The sequence below is a fragment of the Onychostoma macrolepis genome, chromosome 04 (genome assembly GCF_012432095.1).
Source record: "Onychostoma macrolepis isolate SWU-2019 chromosome 04, ASM1243209v1, whole genome shotgun sequence".
In the NCBI taxonomy this organism is placed as follows: Eukaryota; Metazoa; Chordata; class Actinopteri; order Cypriniformes; family Cyprinidae; genus Onychostoma; species Onychostoma macrolepis.
The window spans coordinates 35509917-35533428 of NC_081158.1; the positions used below are offsets into that span (position 1 = coordinate 35509917).

At 33.4% G+C, this 23512-nt stretch overlaps 1 protein-coding gene across 6 annotated transcripts in view; it reads left to right on the forward strand.

Moving 5' to 3' along the window:
* ptpro (protein tyrosine phosphatase receptor type O) overlaps window positions 1-23512 on the forward strand; it is a 50766-nt gene that overhangs the window by 21328 nt on the left and 5926 nt on the right. For 3 of the 6 annotated variants that reach the window (XM_058774373.1, XM_058774370.1, XM_058774374.1), the window contains 15 exons: window positions 1826-2019; window positions 4739-4850; window positions 5252-5415; window positions 8372-8492; window positions 9760-9893; window positions 10390-10531; window positions 12232-12352; window positions 15223-15291; window positions 16796-16879; window positions 18165-18200; window positions 18739-18820; window positions 18899-18989; window positions 22176-22252; window positions 22338-22472; window positions 22561-22683. In XM_058774373.1, coding sequence (XP_058630356.1) covers window positions 1826-2019; window positions 4739-4850; window positions 5252-5415; window positions 8372-8492; window positions 9760-9893; window positions 10390-10531; window positions 12232-12352; window positions 15223-15291; window positions 16796-16879; window positions 18165-18200; window positions 18739-18820; window positions 18899-18989; window positions 22176-22252; window positions 22338-22472; window positions 22561-22683 — 1685 coding nt within the window. Of the gene's footprint in view, window positions 1-1825; window positions 2020-4738; window positions 4851-5251; window positions 5416-8371; window positions 8493-9759; window positions 9894-10389; window positions 10532-12231; window positions 12353-15222; window positions 15292-16795; window positions 16880-18164; window positions 18201-18738; window positions 18821-18898; window positions 18990-21524; window positions 21563-22175; window positions 22253-22337; window positions 22473-22560; window positions 22684-23512 lie in introns of those variants that run through there. The other 3 variants (XR_009270941.1, XM_058774372.1, XM_058774375.1) reach the window with 3 other exon arrangements.

A 23512-nucleotide genomic window follows, 5' to 3' on the forward strand; every position in this document is an offset into this window, starting at 1 on the left:
TTGTCAGAAATACATGCTCGTTTTTAATGTTACTTTAAGTTGGGGTAGAATTAAATGAATTCCAAAGCTCAGCATTTTGTTCACATACCCTCTCCGTCACCTCACGAACCCCAGTTTGCGAACTACTGTGCTATAGTTTAGAAAATGGTAATAAAATATGACAAGAACTCAGAGTTAAACTGTGTCAGAACAAATTCATCTTGATAAAGTTAGATAACTTTAGGGCTGCTGCCCTCCACTTTAGATTTTTCTGGTTGACTAGCAGTCATTCATTTGAAGCATTAGTCGACTAATCACACGTTTATTAATAAGCCATTTAAATCATAATAATGGCCCTTTAATTGCGTACATAGCCTAATAAGCGCTCAAGCGCACGCATAAAGCTTGCCACGGCACACCGCCAAAAGTAATGATTATAAATGTGTCCGGGGAAAAAAAAGTAAGGAGGCTGCATTAACAATAAAATTTATATAAATATATAACATAATAATTTATTGATAAACTAGTGCTTTCTTTGTTTCGTTTTAAGAGATGAAGTCGGCGTCACTGACTCGTTATCTCCGCAGTAGTGATGCGCCTGTATGCATGTTTCGTACGGATGACATTATCTGAGAATATTTGTTTTACATTTGAATTGGTTCATTTGAAAATAGACATTTCGCTCTCTATAGATATGTTTGTCATATTTGTAAGGCGAGTATACACGGAGTTTCGCATTCAAGTTTACAGAAACCGAGACGGCAGAAAGCACATCCTGTTTGCTTTCATTATTTTACAAAAGCGCAATGTTTTTTGTCATTGTGAGTGCAGACAAATAAACGTAGAGTTGTAAAGTTGCTAATACTTACATATTTCAGATGATAAGCCATATTTGAGGTTGATGAATGATAGTCGAGCGCTTGTATGTCCTGCTCGAGTACTGTATTACCAAACAGACCAGCCGTTAATGATCTGCTTGATTTTTTTTTTTCTGCGACTAAGCGACTAATACAATTTTTGTTCGACCAAGCCTCTTCTCGTTGACTAACGGTTAGTTGAATATTAGGGGGGCAGCCCTAGGGCTGGGCGATTTGGCAAAAAATTTAAATCTAGATTTTTTTAGAACATTTGATCGATTTTTTACGATTTTTAACTAGTCAACTTGAAAATGTAACTGCAACATGATTCAAGTAACTTGTTCTTTATTAACCCTCTAGTTAAAGAAAATTCTATTCCAAGTGCAGCACACATGAAGATGTAAATGTTAAACAAATCACTTTGCACTTTGCAGAAAAGATGCATGAAATACATATTGTACAAACGTGTCTTCAGAAAGTCAAGGTAATTCAAATTCAAAATGACTGAAGGTATAACACAAGTAGACTATTATTAACTATAAATGTTCTGTAAAAACAACAGCAGCTTTCAGCCTGTCACAATGATGCAAACATGAAATATCAGACATACAGTAGTAGTAGTAGTCGGTTGGATCGTTATTTCTCTTTACTGTTATCATTGGCATATTGTCAAAGTGTCTAATTCTGACGTTTGGTAATATTTCTATTCAAAATCGCGATTCCTCGATTTCTAAAAAATAAAATCGTGGCAAAACATTAAATTCGAACTAATCGATAAAATCGGAAAAATCGCCCAGCCCTAGGCAGCCCTACAGGTTACTTTATTTTGCTATCCTCACTTACATAAATGAACTATAGTGTCCTGCACCCAATAGTAAAAAAAATATCAAAAAGTATATCTGGAGTCTGAATAGTTTTTGGTTGGACTGTATAATGAAGCTCCGCCTCCCGTGACTGACTCTGCTCTCTGATTGGCTGTGGTGTGTCAGAGCCGACAGGTGTGCGTGAACTGGTGGTTTATCCGCTCAGTCCCAGTGCTGTCATCCTCAGCTGGCAGCGGCCGTTCAACGTGGCCTTCAGAAAGTACGTTCTGCAGACCTTCTTCTTCAACTCGGCCACGCAGACGTCTCAGTGGACGACTTACTATGAAATCGCCGCCACTGCGTCCGTCATCGCCTCTGTGGTAACCACACACAACATCACACACGCTTTCCTTAAAGACTCTTACATTCAATCGGATCTAAGGCCTTTAATCATTGTAAGAGATCTTAAATTTAGGGATGGATGAACAGGAATCACGATACGGCCTTGTGTTTCAAAATAAAAGTCCTGGTGCATTTCAGGCTTGTTTGTAATTAAAGGTCCCACATTATGCACAACATTGTTTTTTCTTGATATTATTGGTATTTTGGTGACATAATAAACTGGCATTTAATTGGATGTAAGCTCACTCTGAGCCGTCCGTCACAGGAAGAAAAGACTAATAATGTTAAATTACTATATAGATTTGACTATTATAGGCAGAATAATTAGTTTATTGGCTTCTTTAAAATCAGCAAAATCCTATATCATATCATGCACAGGCTAATTTCAATACATGTCGTATATCAAATGAAACGTCTTTTATAATATAGAATTTAGTATTTTACCCTGTTTTGCAGTTCGTGTGCCACAGCCTGTTTAATTAATCAAATGTGTTATTTTGCAATGGTATGGCTTTGTTCTGAGGAATTAATTAATTTTATTTGTGCAGGTCAGGGTTATTATTGTTTGCAAAAAAAAACTTGAAAAAATTGGAATTACTTAAATTTTTTTTTTTAAACTTTAAATGAAAAAAAGTTAAATGAAATACATATTTTACAGTGCATTATATATTTATGAAATTTTATCTCTCTATTTTATCTCTCTTTCTATCTATCTATCTATCTATTTATCTATCTATCTATCTATCTATCATCCATCATCCATCCATCCATCCATCCATCATCTATCTATCTATCTATCTATCTATCTATCTATCTATCTATCTATCTATCTATCTATCTATCTATCTATCTATCTATCTATCATCTATTTATCGATCTATCTATCTATCTATTTATCTATCTATCTATCTATCTATCTATCTATCTATCTATCTATCTATCTATCTATCTATCATCTATTTATCTATCTATCTATCTATCTATTTATCTATCTATCTATCTATCTATCTATCTATCTATCTATCTATCTATCTATCTATCTATCATCTATCTATCTATCTATCTATCTATCTATCTATCTATCTATCTATCTATCCATCATCTATCTATCTATCTATCTATCTATCTATCTATCTATCTATCTATCTATCTATCCGTCTGTCTATCTGTCTATCCATCTATCTATCTATCTATCTATCTATCTATCTATCTATCTATCTATCTATCTATCTATCTATCCGTCTGTCTATCTGTCTATCCATCATCTATCTATCTATCTATCTATCTATCTATCTATCTATCTATCTATCTATCTATCTATCTATCTATCTATCTATCTATCTATCTATCATCCATCCATCCATCCATCCATCCATCCATCCATCTATAAGTTTTTAAAAGTTTTTTTAGTATATTTTTTGTTTAACTTTTAGTAGCTTTAGTAAATTTGTCATTTTTGTTCATATTGATTAGTTTTTGTTTTATTTCTTAGTAGTCTGAATAATTTTTATTAAGTTTCAGTTTTTAATTTTTGTTATTTTAGTATTAATATTAAATTACAAAATATGAATTGAACCTGTAGTATCTCAATAAAACTAAAATGAGTCTGGTGCAGTTCATTTGATTGAAAATCTGCCTTAATATAGGGTTTGGAGTCAGAATCCTCGTTACTGTAATCAGTTAATGAAGCAGCTCCGATGATCAGCAGAGATGCTAATTATGATGCTTCATGAGTCACGGCTGAGATGGGAGAAATCCAAACATAGCCTTTATGCGTAATTATTATAATCATATTTAATGAGACTCTGCATGCAGACGAGGTCTGAGGTGCTAATTAACCCGTTAAATTTTTTCAGACATGAAAATATCCAGATGATGTGTCTTTAGTAACCCTTTGAAATAATCAGTAATTATTTTTTTAAATGTTTGGAAGTGTGTGAAAAATTGTGTTTTATGGTCGGTGGGAAAATGTATGTACAGAATTAACATATTTCTAAAATGTGTATGTAACTCAGCCCAGCTGAAACTGTGTTTGATCACATTCTAGGGTTAACACTTATACAACACTGATAGAAATACTGAGATTAAAATAAACAACAACCATCAACATAATTCAAAATTGTTACTTTATTGTAACATGTATCATCAAATTATTATATTAGTGCTACCAGTATTACAACATCAATATTGTAACTTTTTTGTAACATTTGAATTTTTAATTTAGTGCAATATTTTGTCATTGCAACATTTTAGTGCATTTTTCACTAAAAACTGCAATTGGATTTATATGTATTCACTGTTATCCCAGCGGTCACTATTGTGACCATCAACATGTTTACTCATTCTACGATGACACTCAACAAAATGTAATAATTGTGAATTCATATATTAATACTAGACACCTTAAGGATAATGTGGACCAAAAATCTTTGTCATATCTTTATGTTAACATACTTTACCAAGCTTTTGTTTTGGAGCTTTGATGCAGTCATCATCTTCTCAAGGTGCAAACAGTAAATAAACTGCTTTAGTCATGTGACACTGTGCATGTTTAATAGAGAGCCTTGATTTTTTCCATATTTGCAGGAAATGCACCAGTCAGTAACATTTTTAGAGCTTTATAAATGAAAACTGTCTCTATCGTGACTGATGGGATTAATTGGGTAAATTTTCATTTTCGCTCACATCCATCCTCAGAGAGTGACGGATCTGTTGCCGGCCTGGTTCTATAACTTCCGCGTGACGATGGTGACGTGGGGCGATCCGCCGCTGAGCTGCTGCGATGCTTCTACCGTCAGCTTCGTCACAGGTGTGCCGCTCTTTACAGAGCTTAAATCAGCTTTCCACTGATGTATGGTTTGTTAGGATCGGACAATATTTGGCTGAGATACAACTATTTGAAAATCTGGAATCTGAGGGTGCAAAAAAATCTAAATATTGAGAAAATCACCTTTAAAGTTGTTCAAATTAAGTTCTCAGCAATGCATATTACTGAGTTGCATCTCAGCCAAATATTGTCCTAACAAATCATACATCAATGGAAAGCTGATTTATTCAGCTTTCAGATGATGCATAAATCCCAATTTCAGAATATTGACCCCCTTATGACTGGTTTTGTGCTCCAGGGTCACATATATTAAAATATATTACGTCAAAGAGTTTCAGCTGATAAAAAAAGCAGTTAGTGATGTGTGTGTGTTTGATGGCCAGCTCCTGAAGCTCCTCACATCTCGTCGGTGGATTACGCTCACGGGACGCTGTTTGTGCGCTGGACTTACGGCGATCTGTTCACCGATCTCTCGCACTCACGAATGCTGCACTGGCAGCTGACAGCCGAAGGGAAGAAGGGCGCGAGGAGACGCTACTCCATCGACGTGAGTCTCAAAACACTACCTACACAACCCTCACTGGACCTAATCCTGTCCAGTTAAACACAGGCTGAACAGGAGATCTGGGGCACACAGGACATGAAACAGGTGTTCATAATGTTATGGTTATGTAATAAAGCAAGTACACAAAATAATAAAAAGAAGCCTATTTTTAGGTGTCTTTTTTAATACTTCATTGTTACATTCTACAGTTACATTCCATTAATTTCGGTTAGTGTTACTTTAGTGTTATTGATTTACTTTCATTAATTTTGTTAATATTTTAAATTAGATTTTGTTTTTGTATTGATTCATTTTAATTTTAGTAGTTTTAGTAAATTTAGTTTTTTTTTTCATATTTATTAGTTGTCTGAATAATTTTTTAGTAGGTTTTAGTGTTTAGTTTTTCTTTTTATTATTTTAGTATATTTTCTGTTTTCATTTTATTTTAGTTGTTTTAGTAATTTTTCATATTTATTATTCTTTTTTAATGTCTGAATAATTTTTAATAAAATTTTAGTTTTTGTTTTTGCTATTTTAGTATATTTTCTGTTTTCATTTTAATTTTAGTAGTTTTAGTTCATTTTGTGTTTTTCATATTTATCAGTTTTTTTAATGTCTGAATAATTTTTATTAAGTTTTAGTTTTTGCTATTTTAGTATATTTTCTGTTTCATTTTAATTTTAGTAGTTTTAGTTCATTTGTGGTTTTTATCATATAAAATTTTTTTTTTGGTTCTGAATAGTCAGAATAATTTTTATTAACTTTGTTATTTTAGTATAATTTCTGTATGCTAATGTTTTTTATGGTTTTAGTTTTCGCTAATGATAATAACCATGATTTCTATGGACATTTCCATTCCCTTTTTTCATGTGATGACATTTTTCTCAAACCACCCATACATTAATAAAAAAAGACTAAATAAATATAATAATTTTAAAAACTACATGTATATATGTACATGAGGACATTATATATTCATGTATTATTGTGTTATTTTATATATATATAATTTATATTAAAAAATGATTATATATGTATATTATATACATATGTGGATCACAATCAGATTCACGTTTTTATATTATTAAATGACGCCCATCTTTTTTATTTTCAGATCTAATTTGATTTATTATTAATAATATCATAATTATTACACTGATGAAACGCTGCATGACAGTAAATCACTGCTCACTTCCTGCTCAGGCTGATGTACCGTAGTCATTTACCGCGGTAATTCATGAGATTCTCCCTCTGTGCTCCTCACTGCGCCGTTAGTCTGTAATGAATACAATTACCCAGCACACATATTTATCTCACTTAATTAGCGACGGCTAAATGTTTCCACACAGAGCCGAGCCGAGATGTTAAGACGCTCCGAGACCAGGATAAACCCGATTCATTTACCTTTCCACTGAAACATTTACATTCAGTCATTTAGCAGATGCTTTTATCCAAAGTGACTTACAAATGAGGACAATAGAAGCAATCAAAATCAACAAAAGAGCAATACGCAAGTGCTGTAACAAGTCTCAGTTAGCTTAACACAGTACATGTAGCAAGGATTATATATATATATATATATATATATATATATATATATATATATATATATATATATATATATATACATATATACACAACACACATCCATATATATATATATATATATATATATATATATATATATACACTGCCGCTCAAAAGTTTGGGATCAGTAAGATTTTTAAAGTTTCTTCATATTGTTTTTGTGGCCCTGTGATTTTTTTTTTTTTAGGATTCTCTGATTAATAAAAAGTTTAAAAGAGCAGCATTTATTTAAAAAAGAAATTGTGTGTTATAATATACAATGCTATTCAAAAGTTTGGGGTCAGTACATTTTTTTCTTTCTTTTTTTTTTTTTAAGAAATGGAATGGGTTAAATGAATAAAAAGTCATAGTAAAGACTTATATTGTTAGAAAAGATTTCTATTTTGAACAAATGCTGTTCTTTTAACTTTGTATTCCTTAAAGAATCAAAGAAAAATTATCACGTTATTGAACATTGATAATAAATCAGCATATTAGAATGATTTCTGAAGATCATGTGACGCTGAAGACTGGAGTAATGATGCTGAAAATACAGCTTTGCTTCACAGGAATAAATTACATTTTAAAGTATATTAAAATAGGAAACCAATATTAGAAATTGCAATTAGATTTCACAATATTAATGTTTTTTTTTTCTGTATTTTTGATTGAATAAATACAGCCTTGATTTGCAGAAGAGACTCCCTTAAAAACATTAAAGAATCATACTGATCCCAAATTTTGAGCGGCAGTGTATATATATATATATATATATATATATATATATATATATAAAATAAAAGTTTTTGTTTACATAATATATGTGTGTGTGCTGTGTATATTTATTATGTATATATAAAGACACGCACATACAATATATATTTTGAAAATATTTACATGTATATATTTATAGTCATGTAATTTATATTATATATAAATATATTTAATATAACATATTTTCCTTAAATATATATATATGCATGTATATATATATATATATATATATATATATATATATGCAAAATAAATATTCACAGTATACAAACATATATTATGTAAACCAAAACTTTTATTTTGGATGCGATTAATTGTTTGACAGCACTAATATATACAGTATATATATATAGATATATATATCTATATATATACATACACACACACACACACATACAAAGAAAACAAGTAGATAGAATAGAAAAAGAATATAGAAAGCTAGTGTTAAGAGTTTTTTTTTTTTTTTAGAAAAACAAGCAGTTAGAAAATGAATAGAGAGTGCAAGTGATAAAGGGTCAAGTGTTTTAAAAAAAAAAAACCTGTGTAAATGTTGGGTGTCTCCATGGAGACGGTTGCTATGGGCTCTGAATCATCACTACACCTGACGACTGTGTTATAGGTGACTCGCAACATGATGAAGGCGTCTCTGACTCTTCCTCCCGGAGACATCTACAACCTGACGGTCTCCGCCTGCACCGAGAGGAGCCGCAACACGTCTGCGCCGCACATCATCAAACTCGGTCAGTGGCTGCGGATTCACTGCAGTGAAGAACGAGAGCTGATAAAAACATCACGATAATCCACAAGTAATCCACAGCACTCCAGTCCATCAGTTAACATCTGGAGAAGACAAAAGCTGAAACTAATCCAGCATTAAGACATTTTAACTAAAATACCATAGAGTCTATAATCCATAATAACACTTCCTCCAGTGCAAAAGTGCATCTGCTGTTGTCTCTCGCATCAAAATCCAGCCATATACACTATATTGCCAAAAGTATTGGCACCCCCTTCTTTACACCAGAAAAAGTCACTTCCAAAACTGTGGCTACAAAGATGGAAACATGTATTTAAAAATCCATCTCTGTTTTGGAAGTGCCTTTTTCTGTTTTAAAGAAGGGGTGCCAATACTTTTGTCCATATAGTGTATGTACAAGTCATTGGTGTTTGGTGATGAGTTTTTAGCTTTAGAGGTTTCTGCAGACCAGTCAAGTTCTTCCACACTGACTCAATCAATCATTTATTTCTGAACCTCGCCGTATGCACAGAGTCATCGTCATGTTAGAATAGAAAAGGGTTCTGTCCAAACTGTAAAATTAGAAGCACAAAATTCCCTAGAATATCATTATATTCATTAAACATTAAGATTTGTACTCATGGAAATTACTAAAGTAGTCAAACCTGTTCGTTAGAAGGGGGTGCCAATACTTTTGGCAATAGAATAGCTGTTTTGGCTTGTAAACGCTGCTTGATCTGTGCAGATTTCTCTCCTGATTCAGACCAGAACACTTTCTCACTGGAGGAAGCGTTATTATTATGGACTCGGATTTTAGTTGAAAACATCTTAATGCTGGATTTGTTCCAGCTTTTGTCTTCTCCAGATGTTAACTGATGGACTGGAGTGGTGTGGATTACTTGTGGATTATTGTGATGTTTTTATCAGCTCTCGTTCTGACGGCACCCATTCACTGCAGAGCATCCATTGCTGAGACACTGATACAATGCTACATTTCTCCAAATCTGATGAAGAAACAATCTTGATTGCAACTATTTGGCTGTTCCTTTAATGAATCTATTCGCACGTTAAATCCTGAACCAAAAGTAAAATCGCTGCTAGTTTACTGCTGAGATTGTGTTTTCTGTTCTAATAATAACTCGTTTCACTTTGACTTCCCGTTCAGACCGTGTCAGGATTGTTGTGGCTGTGTCTTCCTTTTTTACTTGTTTCTAAGCGTTTTTTTTGGAGGAGCTTGTAAGTAGTGTGGCGTTTGGCTGTTTTGCGAACAGAACCGGCTCCTCCGAAGTCGCTTTATGCGCTCAACACCACCGACACGGCCGTCACGCTGCTCTGGACGGAGGAAGGCGTCGTGGATTTCTATCAGATCGTCTGCAGACAGCTGGGAGTCAGCAGAGAGAGCAAAGTAAGAGCTACTAATCAATATCATAACAACACATGCATGCAAACATCTGGAGATGCAGATTGTGATGGAGTTTCACTCTCAAATACTACATCTGGATCATATTCAGTAATATTATCAAAGCAAAGATGCAGTAGATGGCTTCCATCAGTCTCCCAAAGCTTCACACTTTCTGGATCCACATTTCACTCTGTAACTTTAGGCTGTTTTCATTTATATTGATGATCGCATTATTTTTCATACGCATATGCTTACATATGAGATCGCTGGTTTCTGCGTCTTCCTTGTCTGTGTTTTTGTTCGAGTGATTCTAGACTCATTCAGGAGATGCGTAATAGCGCCCCCTAGCGTATAACAGCGAGAACACAGAAACCCGGAAAATTCCGTGTTTGGCAGGGAAAGAGTTAATGTATTAGTAAATGTTGAACTTATTAACTGGAACGCACCATAACTTTGAATGAACAGCTGGTTTATTATGTGTGTGTGTGTTTTGCTCCAGAAGGTGCGAGATCCGCTGCTGACTGCCGCTCATGTTGTGACCGTATCCGGACTGCAGCCGTCCACTTCATATAACTGTACTGTGATCAGCAGCAGCTACAGCAGCATCAGTGACCCGGTGTACATCACTGTCAGCACAGCCGGTGAGAAACACTTCCATCCTATACTCCACAGTCAGGACACGCTGACTCCAGACTAGGGCTGTCAAAAAAAAATTCGAATTTCAAATATTCGTCGACACGAATATTTGAAATTTGAATTTTAGGTGTGCGTCAGGACGCACGAGATGTGATGACGATGTAGGTGTCGTGGCATTATAATGCTTTCTTTAGCCAATCCAGCTGAACCCACTGGATGCGGCGCTGTTCATTCAAAATATTGCAGTAAAACTGAACATTAATGCAGAGAACATGTTGTTTATGTCAAAACTGAAACCAAGCCGTTCACACAGAATGCATATTCATCGCATTTTCTAAAGGGACATCTATCACCGTTGCACTCGCGTCTCGCACAAGAGAGCCACATATTTAGAAAGCCGTGTAAAATTAATTTAAGTTCAATAAAAAAACATGTCTCGAGAGTTAATGTTGGTTTTTCCCATCCCACTGCATCTCATGTTTTTAAATAGAAAAAGTACTCTTTGTGATTGGTTTTCGGTCCTTTGTATGAAACTATACATACATGCATGATGCGGTTTTGTTTCTAATTGTTTAAACAACTTAATTAATTATATATGGTTTATAAACATTATTTTAAACATTATGCACTTTTTTTCAAAGATAGTCGTGTTATTTTATTGCTTTCAATAAACGTGCATTAGTAATATTTTGCTCGATGCTCCTCTTGTGGCCTCAGGAGAGAAGCCAAAAGCTTTTTTTTTTTTTCACCTAATTGAAATTTTTGCCTTTTAAATTCGAATATTGATAATATTTAAGTACAAAATTCTAATTTAGTTTTCAGCCATTTTGACAGCCCTACTCCAAACTGTACAGCACTTCTACAGCATTTCACACGCTGAGCAGCTTCGTATGGAAGCCCGTTTCCGCCACTGTATAAAAAAAAATAAAAAAGGTCGAACTGTGAGAAAAAAGTCAGAATTGCTTTATATGAACTCGCAATGCTGAGAAATAAAGCCAGAATTGCGAGTTTACATCTTGCAATTCTGAGAGAAGTTAGAATTGTGAGAAAAAGTCAGAATTACAAGATATGAACTCGCAATTCTGAGAAATAAAGCGCAATTATTAGAAATAATCAGAATTGAGAGAAAAGTCAGAATTGCAAGAAAAAAGTCAGAATTGTGAGAAAAACGTCCGAATTGTGAGTAGAGTCAGAATTGTGAGAAAAACGTCCGAATTGCGAGAAAAACGTCCGAATTGTGAGTAAAGTCAGAATTGCGAGAAAAACGTCCGAATTGCGAGAAAAACGTCCGAATTGTGAGTAAAGTCAGAATTGCGAGAAAAATGTCCAAATTGTGAGTAAAGTCAGAATTGCGAGAAAAACGTCCGAATTGCGAGAAAAACGTCCGAATTGTGAGTAAAGTCAGAATTGTGAGAAAAAAGTCAGAATTGTGAGAAAAGTCAGAATTGTGAGATATAAACATGCAATTCTGACTTTTTTCTCAGAATTGTAATTCACAATTCTGACTTTATAATATGCAATTGCAAGAAAAAAGTTGCAGTTACGTTATTTTTTATTGAGTGGCGGAAATGGGCTTTCATAGTTTTGAGCTCTGATTTGCTACATAACGAGTGAACTGAAAACATCTGAAATACACATTGAAGTGTTTGTTTTATTCGGAGACAGTGAATGTAGCAGTAGTGTGTGTGTGTGTGTGTGTTTGCAGTTCGCGAGATGAACCCGAGTGTGGCGGCGATCTCGGCGCTGGCGGTTCTCAGCGTTCTGCTCATCAGTCTGCTGGTGCTTTTTCTGCTGGTGCTGCGCAAGAAACACATGGAGCTGAGCCGGTGAGCAACATCTCACGCTAACGAGCATCTCAAACCCGTTAGTGATCAGACTGATGGAGGAATATACACCACCAGTCAAAAGTTTTTGAACAGTAAGATTTTTAATATTTTTTAAAGAAGCCTCTTCTGCTCACCAAGCCTGCATTTATTTGATCCAAAATACAGCAAAAGCAGTAATATTGTGAAATATTTGAATTATTTAAAATAACTGCTTTCTATTTGAATATATTTTAAAACGTAATTTATTCCTGTGATTTCAAAGCTGAATTTTCAGCATCATTTCTCCAGTCACGTGATCCTACAGAAATCATTCCAATATTCTGATTTGCTGCTCAAAAAACATTTATTATTATTATTATGTTGAAAACAGCGGAGTAGAATTTTTTCAGGTTTTTTGATGAATAGAAAGTTCAGAAGAGCAGCATTTCTCTGAAATAGAAATCTTTTACATTATAAAAGTCTTTATCATCAATTTTGATCAATTTAATGCATCCTTGCTAAATAAAAATATTAATTTCTATAATTTATTTCCCCCCAAAAAATGATACTGATAATGACTATAGTGTGTATAATGTTACAGAAGCTTTTTATTTTAGATAAATGCAGATTTTTGGATCTTTCTATTCATCAAAGAATCCTGAAAAAAATGTACTCAACTGTTTTAAATATCGATAATAATAATAATAATAAATGTTTCTTGAGCAGCAAATCAGCATATTAGAATGATTTCTGAAGGATCGTGTGACACTGAAGACTGGATTAATGATGCTGAAAATTCAGCTTTGAAATCACAGGAATAAATTACATTTTAAAATATATTCAAATAGAGCGGCAGTTATTTTAAATAGTACAAATATTTCACAGTATTACTGCTTTTGCTGTATTTTGGATCAAAAAAATGCAGGCTTGGTGAGCAGAAGAGACTTCTTTAACAAACATTACTGTTCAAAAACTTTGGTAGTGTACATTAACAAAAGTCATGTTCTTATTTAGTATTTTTGTCGTTTTCCAGTTCAAATATGTACAAATTCTGAAATCATGATTTACTTGAGATGCAAAATGACTATATCACTTAATTGATCAAAATGAAGTGAGTATGCTTTTTGATATTACCAGAAAATGAGCAGCTTGTATTCAGCGAAGCCTGATATTAAACCACTTCAAATGCTTTCAGAAAACAAAAAAATCATAAAGAACTTGATTTCTGATTCAGTGTTTTTATCATTTTCCAGTACTTGAAATGCAAAATGACTTTTTCATGAAAAATGCATCGAAAGTAATTGTTTTTAAGCTAAAAAAAAAAAAAAAAAAAAAAATCTGTCAATGAAAAATCAAAAAAATATAGCTAAAAGGGAAACGAGATTATTTTTCTGACTGCATTGGCAGGTATTTGTTCTTGTTTTAAGCAAAAACTCATTTTGATGCATTTTTATGAAACCAAGACTAATTTTGCTTCTCCAGTAAATGTATCTTTATTTAAGAATGTTTAGATATTTTTAAAGTAGTGGTTTACACGGAACAAAAATTCTGTCATTAATTACTCATTACGATAATGGTTGTATTTTTGTTGATTTGGACCCCATGGACTTTCATTGTATTTGCAAAAACAGCTGAAACACACTTCAGAATGTCTTATTTTGTGTTTCACAGAAGAAAAGCATTCATACGGGTTTAGAACAACAGTGTTGGGGAAAGTTACTTTTAAAAGTAATGCATTACAATATTGCATTATTCTGTACTTTTGATGGAAAGTAATGCATTATGTTACTTTTGTGTTACTTTTTGTCACCTGGGCTGGGCTTGTTTTTTTGTTTTTTAATAACAAAAAAAAAAAAAGTTATATCTTTAGCAACTGTAAACACACCAAAAGTGAAAGTAATAATCCTCTGTATCTCACTCCTGACAGGGACAGAAGTGCTGTCAGTAAATGGGAAACAAAGTAACTTGTGTTACTTATTTGAAAAAGTAACTCAGATATTTAATTGTAAATTGAAAAGTATTGCATTACTTTACTAGTTACTTGAAAAAAGTAATCTGATTAACTACGTAACTCATGTTATTTGTAATGCATTATCCCCAATACTGATGGTGAGTGAATGATGACAGCCTTTTTCATTTTGAGTTTGTAATATCTGTGATATGTATTTATTTTAATGCTGTGAAACGATTAATCGCGATTAATCGCATGCAAAATAAAAGTTTTTTTTCACATAATATGTGTATATTTATTATGTATATATAAACACACACACATACAGTATATATTTAAAATATTTCGATGTATATATTTATATTCATATAATTGCTATTATGTATTAATATTTTAAATGTATAAACTTAACATATGCATGCATGCATGTGTATTTATATACATAATAAATATACACAGTATACACACATATATTATGTAAAAAAACGTTTATTTTGGATGCGATTAATCGCGATTAATCGTTTGGCAGCACTAAATATTTATATTCATATAATTTATATTATATATAAATATTTTTAATATATAAACATAACACTTATTTCTTAAATATATACATGCGTGTGTGTGTGTGTGTGTGTGTGTATTTATATATACATAATAAATATTAACAGTATACTCATATATGTCATGTAAACAAAAACTTTTTTTGGGATGCGATTAATCGTTTGACAGCACTAATTTATTTATTTATTACTTTATTTAATACTGGAAAACAAGACAAAAATACTGGGGAAGAGCATTATTTTTATAACATGGATTGTGATGTTTAGGCTTCATGTGAACAAAAACTTTCAGAATCTGAAACTGCATTGAGTTAGTTTGGATTGATGAAATTAGTGCTACTTTTAACTCAATATTCTGAGCTTTCTGTCGATTTCAGGGAGTGCGGCGCTGAAACTTTTGTGAATTTCGCCTCTTTCGAGCGAGACGGGAAGCTGCCGTATAACTGGTAGGAGCTCCTGTGTTTCCCGCTGTCAATCAAACACACACACTCACACACACACACACACACACACACAGGAAGTGAGCGTGTAATTGTTGGTGTCGACTCGTGGGACTCGGTTCTGATGTTTGTGATCACAGCCGTCGCTCACACACACATGATTAATATAAGAGCTTAAAGAGGGTCAGTAAAGGCAGATTTTGGCCTGGTAATGAAGTCAAATGATGTTTTTTCTGCTGAGATGTTTAGAGCACGACTCGTGAAGCAACGGAAACATGACTTTGTGTCCTATTTTTAATTTCAAATTCAGTCAAATTAAGTTTATAAAATAGTTTCTAAAATATAAATTATATATATATCTATATAGAGAGAGTAGGAAAAATATAAATTATTAATTTAAAAGTATTATTTATTATTATAAATATATATCACATAAATTAATTTATAAATAAAATTATTTATATATATGGAAAAAATAATAAAATGTATTTAAAGCTTAATTATAATTTACTTCTGTATAACTGAGTTCATAAAAATTAAATTTATATATAGGCAGAGAAAGAAATATCTAAATTATTAATTAATATGTATACTAATTCTAAATTAATATATAATAAAATTATTCTAAAAGTTAAACATAATAAAATGTAAAATTATCAAAGTTCATTTCAGTATAAGTAAGTTTATACAATTTATATACTATATATATATATATAGAGAGAGAGAGAGAGAGACAGAGATCTACATCATTAATTAATACATATTTATTATAAACTAATATATAAATAAAATTATTTAAGATGTAAAAAATAATACATTTAAGATTATTAAAATTCAGTTCAGTAGATTAAAAACTGACTTTGTGTAATCTGTTTTTTAGAATAGCATAAGAGTTTTACATTTAGATTAGATTTTCTGAAAAATGTATCAAAATTAAGCTTTTTTTAAATTATGTTTTTGCATAAAACAAGAACAAATATCTGCCAGTGGGGTCAGAAAAATGCTCTTGTTTTCCCTTTGAATGAAGTTGATTTCTCTGACCCCACTGGCAGATATTTGTCCTTGTTTTATGCAAAAACTCGCTTCATTTTGATACATTTTTTCTGAAACCATATTTTATGTAATTTTACATCTTCCAGTAAATGTATCATGCTTTCAGAATTTTTAGATATTTGTATTGGAAAATGACAAAAATGCTGCCGTTTTGCATCAGCTTCGTGATGGATGCATTAGAAGCAGAGAGCGGTTTAATACGTGTCCGGATTGATTCGGAAGAATTTGTGATTTTGGTGTGTTTGGTGTTAATATCCGGCGTTAGCAATCACAGATTCACACATCATGAAGACACTGACTGCATGACGCGATCATTAACCTGTCAGACACTAATGAAATATGCTCAATCATCTGTGTGTGTCACTATTACTAATGGAGCACCATGTTTTGTCCCCAACTTTTTGCCCTTGGTCTTTTTTTATGTCTTTTGCTTTCTGTTTTGTTCAATCGGCTTCAGGCGCAGGAGTCTCTTTGCGTTCCTCACGCTTCTGCCATCCTGCCTTTGGACTGACTATCTTTTGGCCTTTTATATTAATCCGTGGTAAGTAGCAGCGCGGCGTCCGGCGGCCGACGGACAGACAAACACACACACTGTAGTGCATTATGGGTAACGGATCAGAGGCCGGATCTGCATCTGTGCTCTTGTCTGTGTTTAACAGCGTCTCGACGCATGACACTAACGCATGACGCTCGCTCTCACGGCTGCATGTTTGCTCCAGCTCTGCGATTCTGACTCGGACTCAATGCAGATTTTCACTCGAGAGACTTGAGCCGATCTGCTTGGTTCTTCCTTTTCCGTTAGCTTGATTTCCTGAAGGAATGTTCCAGGTTTGATACGAGCTGAGCGCTGCTCACCACAGAAAATAATTACATTATGCTGTTTGTGCTAATGTGAAAAAAAAAATCATGAATACAGTAATGCATTAAAAATTACAATTTTATAAATGATTTTTTTTTTACATTTTGATGTATATAATTAGAATAAAATACATTATAATTTAAAAAAATCTTTAAAAATATAAATTTTAGATATTAAGTATTTAAAATTATATTTAAATAGATAGTTATTACAATTTAATAAATCATAAAATCATAATATGGAAGGTTATGGAGCACTTCAAAGAAAGAAAGAAAGAAAAAGAGAAATTTAATACAATAAAAACAGAAGCAAGATTACATTTAAACAAATTAAAATTATTAAATTTATATAAAAATTATAACATGAGATTACTGTGATGTGGAAGCCTATAATTTATATAATTTATTAAAAATATATATTATATAAATTAATAGAAATTTAAAAATAAAAAGTTAATTGAGTTCATAAAAATTATACATTTATAAAATATAAATTATACAAATTATATATATATAATATAATTCTAAATTAATATATAATGAAATTATTTTAAAATGTAAACAATAAAAAGTTAAAATTTATACATTTATAAGTTTATACAGTTTATAAATGTATAAAATATATATTATATAATATATAGAGAGAGATAGAGAGAGATCTACATTATTAATTAATATATATTAATTATAAACTAATATATAAATAAAATGATACTGCTCAAATAACACGATTTTTCTGTAGAACAGTTAATAAAAGCCCTTGAGTAATGCTTTAAATGCTCTAGAATGAGTGAATGTGAGTTATTATCTGTGGTTTCAGACACACAGCGCTGAAGCTCCGTCAGCCTGGAGATGCATGTTTAGTTTGTAGGATTTGAAGAGTGTTTATTAGCAGAGATGCAGTTTGTTGTGTTCTTATGAGGTTTGATCTCAGTTCAGTGACGCACCTGTCTGTGTTTCACCTGCAGGAGCAAAACAGCTCTGAAGAAGAGGAAACTAACCAGGTAAAAACATCCGATGACTAGGGATGTAACGATAGAATATAATAATTCTACCGACAGTAGAACTTTTATTTTGAAGGAAAACTCCAGCTTCAGTGAAAACATGCACAAAAACACTTCTCGCTATAAATCTAGTGAAATGCTGTAATCATCTGCCACGAAAAAAAATAAAGCTTAACTGGTGGCTGTTGTGCTCCCAAACGCGCACTAAACTCAGAGCACATGCAATAATCGTACAATGATCGCGCTTCGCTTTGAAAACAGACTTGATGAAGGGATTAAGCCATATTGTGCTTTCAGTTTTAGTTTGTTTGACAGCCAAAGCATAATGGCCCAAAACACAACTTATATTAGAAGAAGAAGTTTAAATATATTTAAAAACTACACATTTTGCCCGGAAGACCTATCGTTTCATATCGTCATGCGACCACGATAATATCGCAGTTATCGCGATATTTCAATATTGATAATATCGTTACATCCCTAGAGTTGACTGTATTGATTTTGTTTCTGTGTGATGTGACGATGTGTGTGTCTTCAGTCCTGTTCAGCTCAGTGATTTCGAAGCTTACATCAAAGACATGAGCAAAGATTCGGCGTACAAGTTCTCGCTGCAGTTCGAGGTAAAACACAGAACACGCGAACTCTGGTCTGTGAACGACAGGCGTGCGATTGATCTGTTTGTTTTGTGCTTCTGTCAGGAGCTGAAGAGCGTCGGTCTGGATCTGTCTCATGAAGCGGCCGATCTGCCCGTCAACAGACCCAAGAACCGCTACACCAACATCCTGCCCTGTGAGTGGCCGGCCAGCCAAGCCTCGCCCACTGTAGTCATAGCAACGCTGTTCTGATTGGCCCACTTTCACAAGCTATGTTTCCACCCAAAGTTACAGATTTAACTTAATGCGCAAAATTGGAATATCGCATAAAACATTTGCGAATAAAGCACTGTTTCCATCCAGGGAGTTGAAGAGAACAAAATCAAAATCGTCACTTCCTGATTAACTTCCGCTAAATATCACGAAGAAAAACTAAATATGCTGCAGTAGGAGAAGGCACTGTATATAATAATTAGTGTATACAATAAATTACAAGCTTCAGAGCGTGCAGAAGAAAAGCGGTCATGTTATCTTCGGAGTCTGTTTGGGAACACAGTTCTTGGAGTTAATTCAATTCAGTTCAATTCAAGTTTATTTGTATTGCGCTTTTTAAATCGTTCAAATTTTTGCAACGCAGCTTTACAGAAAATTTGAGGTTTCTACATTATATTTAGGAGTAGGTTATTAGTGGTGACTATGACAGAAATGTACAGTAAGAATCATGCACATCAAAAAGTGTATATTTTTAAATGCCATTGTTGGTACATTTTACGAGTATTTACCATACTTTCAAAACAAAAGTTCAAATAGGAAAAATATGCAATATGAAAATAATTTAAGAAAAAATGTGTTTTACAGAAAGAAAAAAAAACACGATTTGGTTTTCATCATCTGGAAAAAGGGGGGTCGTCTTATATTCGGGTCAATACGGTATATGTTGCGATTAAACGTTGCGATTAAGCAAAATTTGGTAGTAATTATAACGAAGCACTTTAACAAGACTTTGCTCAAGCATTTTAGAATGACAAAACTAGCATTTCAGATGCTGTGCAATGAGATCGGTCCAGTTTTATGCTGTGCCATCGCAAAGTCGCATGTCTTTTTTGATGCGCATTAAGGAATTTATTTAGTAAAAGTGTTTCCATCATAGTTTATGCGCATGTTTTCTTACCGGATAAAGTTTTTTATCCTGCTTAGTTGAGCACTTATTTATGCAATATCCCAAAATGCGCATAAAAATAGGTGGATGGAAACATAGCTATAGTTAAACTAAAACTATTTTAAAATGTCGTTATTTGAAATAAAATAACATTTAAAATAAACTTTTCCATTTTCATTTAGTTTAACTTGATGTTGAACTGATTAAAACTAAAATAAAGATTAATAAATGTGACAAATGAGCGATGAGTAATGCTTTAGAGCCATCTGGTGTTTTTTTTATTTTAAAAGTGTTTGTTTTCCAGTAGATGCAAACTATTTTCTTGGCACCTTGAGCATGTTATCTCCGTGAATGAAAGTTAGAAATGTGGGTCTTTCTTAAAGTGAATTTGCTTAAAAAGTTGTAATTTATAAAAACCTATTTAAAAAATATTTGTAGTTTATTTATAATTTTTTTAAGATACTGTAAATCCTGTATAAAATAAAATTGCACAAATGTAAAGGAAAAACATTAATAAAGAAGTATGTGATATTACATATATAGTCTTTAAATATGATATCCTTAATTAATATTAATGTAAAATATCTGATTTTTACATGTATTTATTCCAAAAAATATATAAAAATACATTTTTTGAGAGTGTAAGGAAGCTTGATTATGCTTTATGCCAGTGGATGGTTTGCTGAGCTCTTTTTCACTAGTTTTATTCATATTTCTCTTTTCAGTTTTAAGGGTAATTTATAGGGGTGTAACGGTACACGTATTCGTACCGAACATTTTCGGTACAGGTCTTTCGGTTCGGTACGCATGTGTACCGAGTAAATCATTCCATTTTTTCAGGAAATTCAGACAATAAATGGCGTTTTGATGCTCTTTGATGAGGCGCAACAGATCACTGTATAAACGCCTCAGTTCTGGCGGCAGCGAGATCATCCCTTCCTCTATAGTTTTACCATAAAATAAACATGAATGAACATCTCATGCCTCATGTAATCACACAATCAGTAGACATCATTAAAATAGCTTGTAAACAAAATGTCCCGTAGCATTTCATCAGTGACCACAGCTCATTAGTTCACTAGAGAAATGAAGTCTAGAGAAGAGCATTTCGCGAAATATTAGGCTATCACTATATACTCATTTTACTTTACCTGTTAGTGATATCTTAATTATTTAATGTGTTTAAATAAATCTTTTATGAAACAAGTTATGACAGCCACTGTGTAAATGATTATATTTCAACAACAAATAGAAATTGTATAATTTAGAAGTTAATTAAAAAACTGCATTGAGTGCAATTTACATGTTTGCATACAATTTTATTTGAGGGTTGATTATTATAGTTAAAAAATAAATAGTAGCTTAATTGAATTTAAGTTTGGGCTCTGTTGTTAATTGCTACCTTCCTAATGTAAAAAGGCCCCCTATAGTTTAGAGCTGAAGCTGAGGTAGATTTATTTATTTTTTAGGTAGATTTAAAGAAAATTGTAATTATAATTGAATTTATTTAAAAAAAGAGCAATTTCTTCAGTAAACCATTGTTTAATTTTTGAAAAAGCAATTTATGTTTAGTTTTTTTCCTCCTACCGAACCGTGACGTCAAAACCGAGGTACGTACCGAGCCGTCATGTTTGTGTACCGTTACACCCCTAATAATTTAGTTCTTTTAATGCAAATTTGGCCATTAAACAAGCAATCATAAAGTTGAAATCACTTGTGTCTTTGTTATATGTGAGCCTGGACCACAAAACCAGTCATAAGGGTTAATTTTTTTAATTTTCTGAATAAATAATCTTTCCATTGATGTATGGTTTGTTAGGATCGGACAATATTTGTCTGAGATACAACTATTTGAAAATCTGGAATCTGAGGGTGCAAAAATATCAAAATATTGAGAAAATCATCTTTAAAGTTGTCCAAATTAAGTTCTTAGCAATGCATATTACTAATCAAAAATGAAGTTTTTATATATTTACGGTAGGAAATATACAAAATATCTTCATGGAACATGATCTTTACTTAATATCCTAATGATTTTTGGCATAAAAGAAAAATGGATCATTTTGACCCATACAATGTATTGTTGGCTATTGCTACAAATATAGCTGTGCTGATTATGATTTATGACTGTGCTCCAGGGTCACATATTGTTATTGCTAAAGATCAGTTTCTCTGGAGAGTGAGTGTTTATTATATTCATCCTGAATGTTTGTATGGTCACAGATGATTTCAGTCGAGTGAAGCTGATCTCTCTGCACAACGATGAAGGCTCTGATTACATCAATGCAAACTATATTCCTGTGAGTAGCTCATCAGTATCAGCGATTAGAGAAGAGTCGTTCACAGGTTATGGGGTGTCTCATTTGTGTGGTGGTGTGTGTTCAGGGTTATAACTCTCCGCACGAGTTCATCGCCACACAAGGGCCGCTGCCCGAGACCAGGAACGATTTCTGGAAGATGGTCTTGCAGCAGAAGTCTCACATCATCGTCATGCTGACCCAGTGTAACGAGCGCAGGAGGGTCAGTTCCCACGGCAACCGCTCCGTTATCGCTGTGACATCACACAGAGATGGGCAGATGTTAACGAGAGCTTGTGCTTCCTGTGCAGGTGAAGTGTGACCACTACTGGCCGTTCACCGAGGAGCCCGTGGCCTACGGAGAGATTACGGTCGAGATGCTGTCAGAGATCGACTCGCCCGAGTGGACCGTCAGAAACTTCAGACTGGGATACGTGAGGAACACAACCAGCCATAACCCTGGATGAGTGGATGGATAAAGGGATGGATGGGTGGATGATGGTGGGGTGGATGGATGGATGAATGAATGAAGGGGTAAATGATAGATAGGTGGATGAATAGATGGGTGAATGTATGGACAAATGGATGGATGATTGATGTATAAATGGATGGATGATAGGTGGGTGGTTGATAGATGGATGATGGGTTTGGATGGATGGGGGTGTGTGGTTGATAAATGGATGACGGAAGGATGAATGATAGATAGGTGGATGGATAGATGGGTGAATGTATAGATAAATAGACGGATGATTATTGTATGGATGATGGATGGATGGATGAATGGATGGATGATGGGTGGGTGGATGGATAAACTGATGGATGGATGGGTGAGTATATGTGTGGGTGGATGGATAAATGGATGGATGGGTGGATGGATGGGTGGATGGATGGATGATGGGTGGGTGGATGGATAAACTGATGGATGGATGGATAAATGGATGGATGATGGATGGGTGGGTGGATGGATAAATTGATGGATGGATAAACGCATGAATGGATGGATGGATGATAAATGGATGGATGATGGGTGGGTGGGTGGGTGGATGGATAAATTGATGGATGGATAAATGCATGAATGGATGGATGGATGATAAATGGATGGATGATGGGTGGGTGGGTGGATGGATACATTGATGGATGGATGGATGGATGGATGATAAATGTATGGATGATGGGTGGGTGGGTGGATGGATACATTGATGGGTGGGTAGATGGATGGATAAATGCATGAATGGGTGGATGGATGATAAATGGATGGATGAT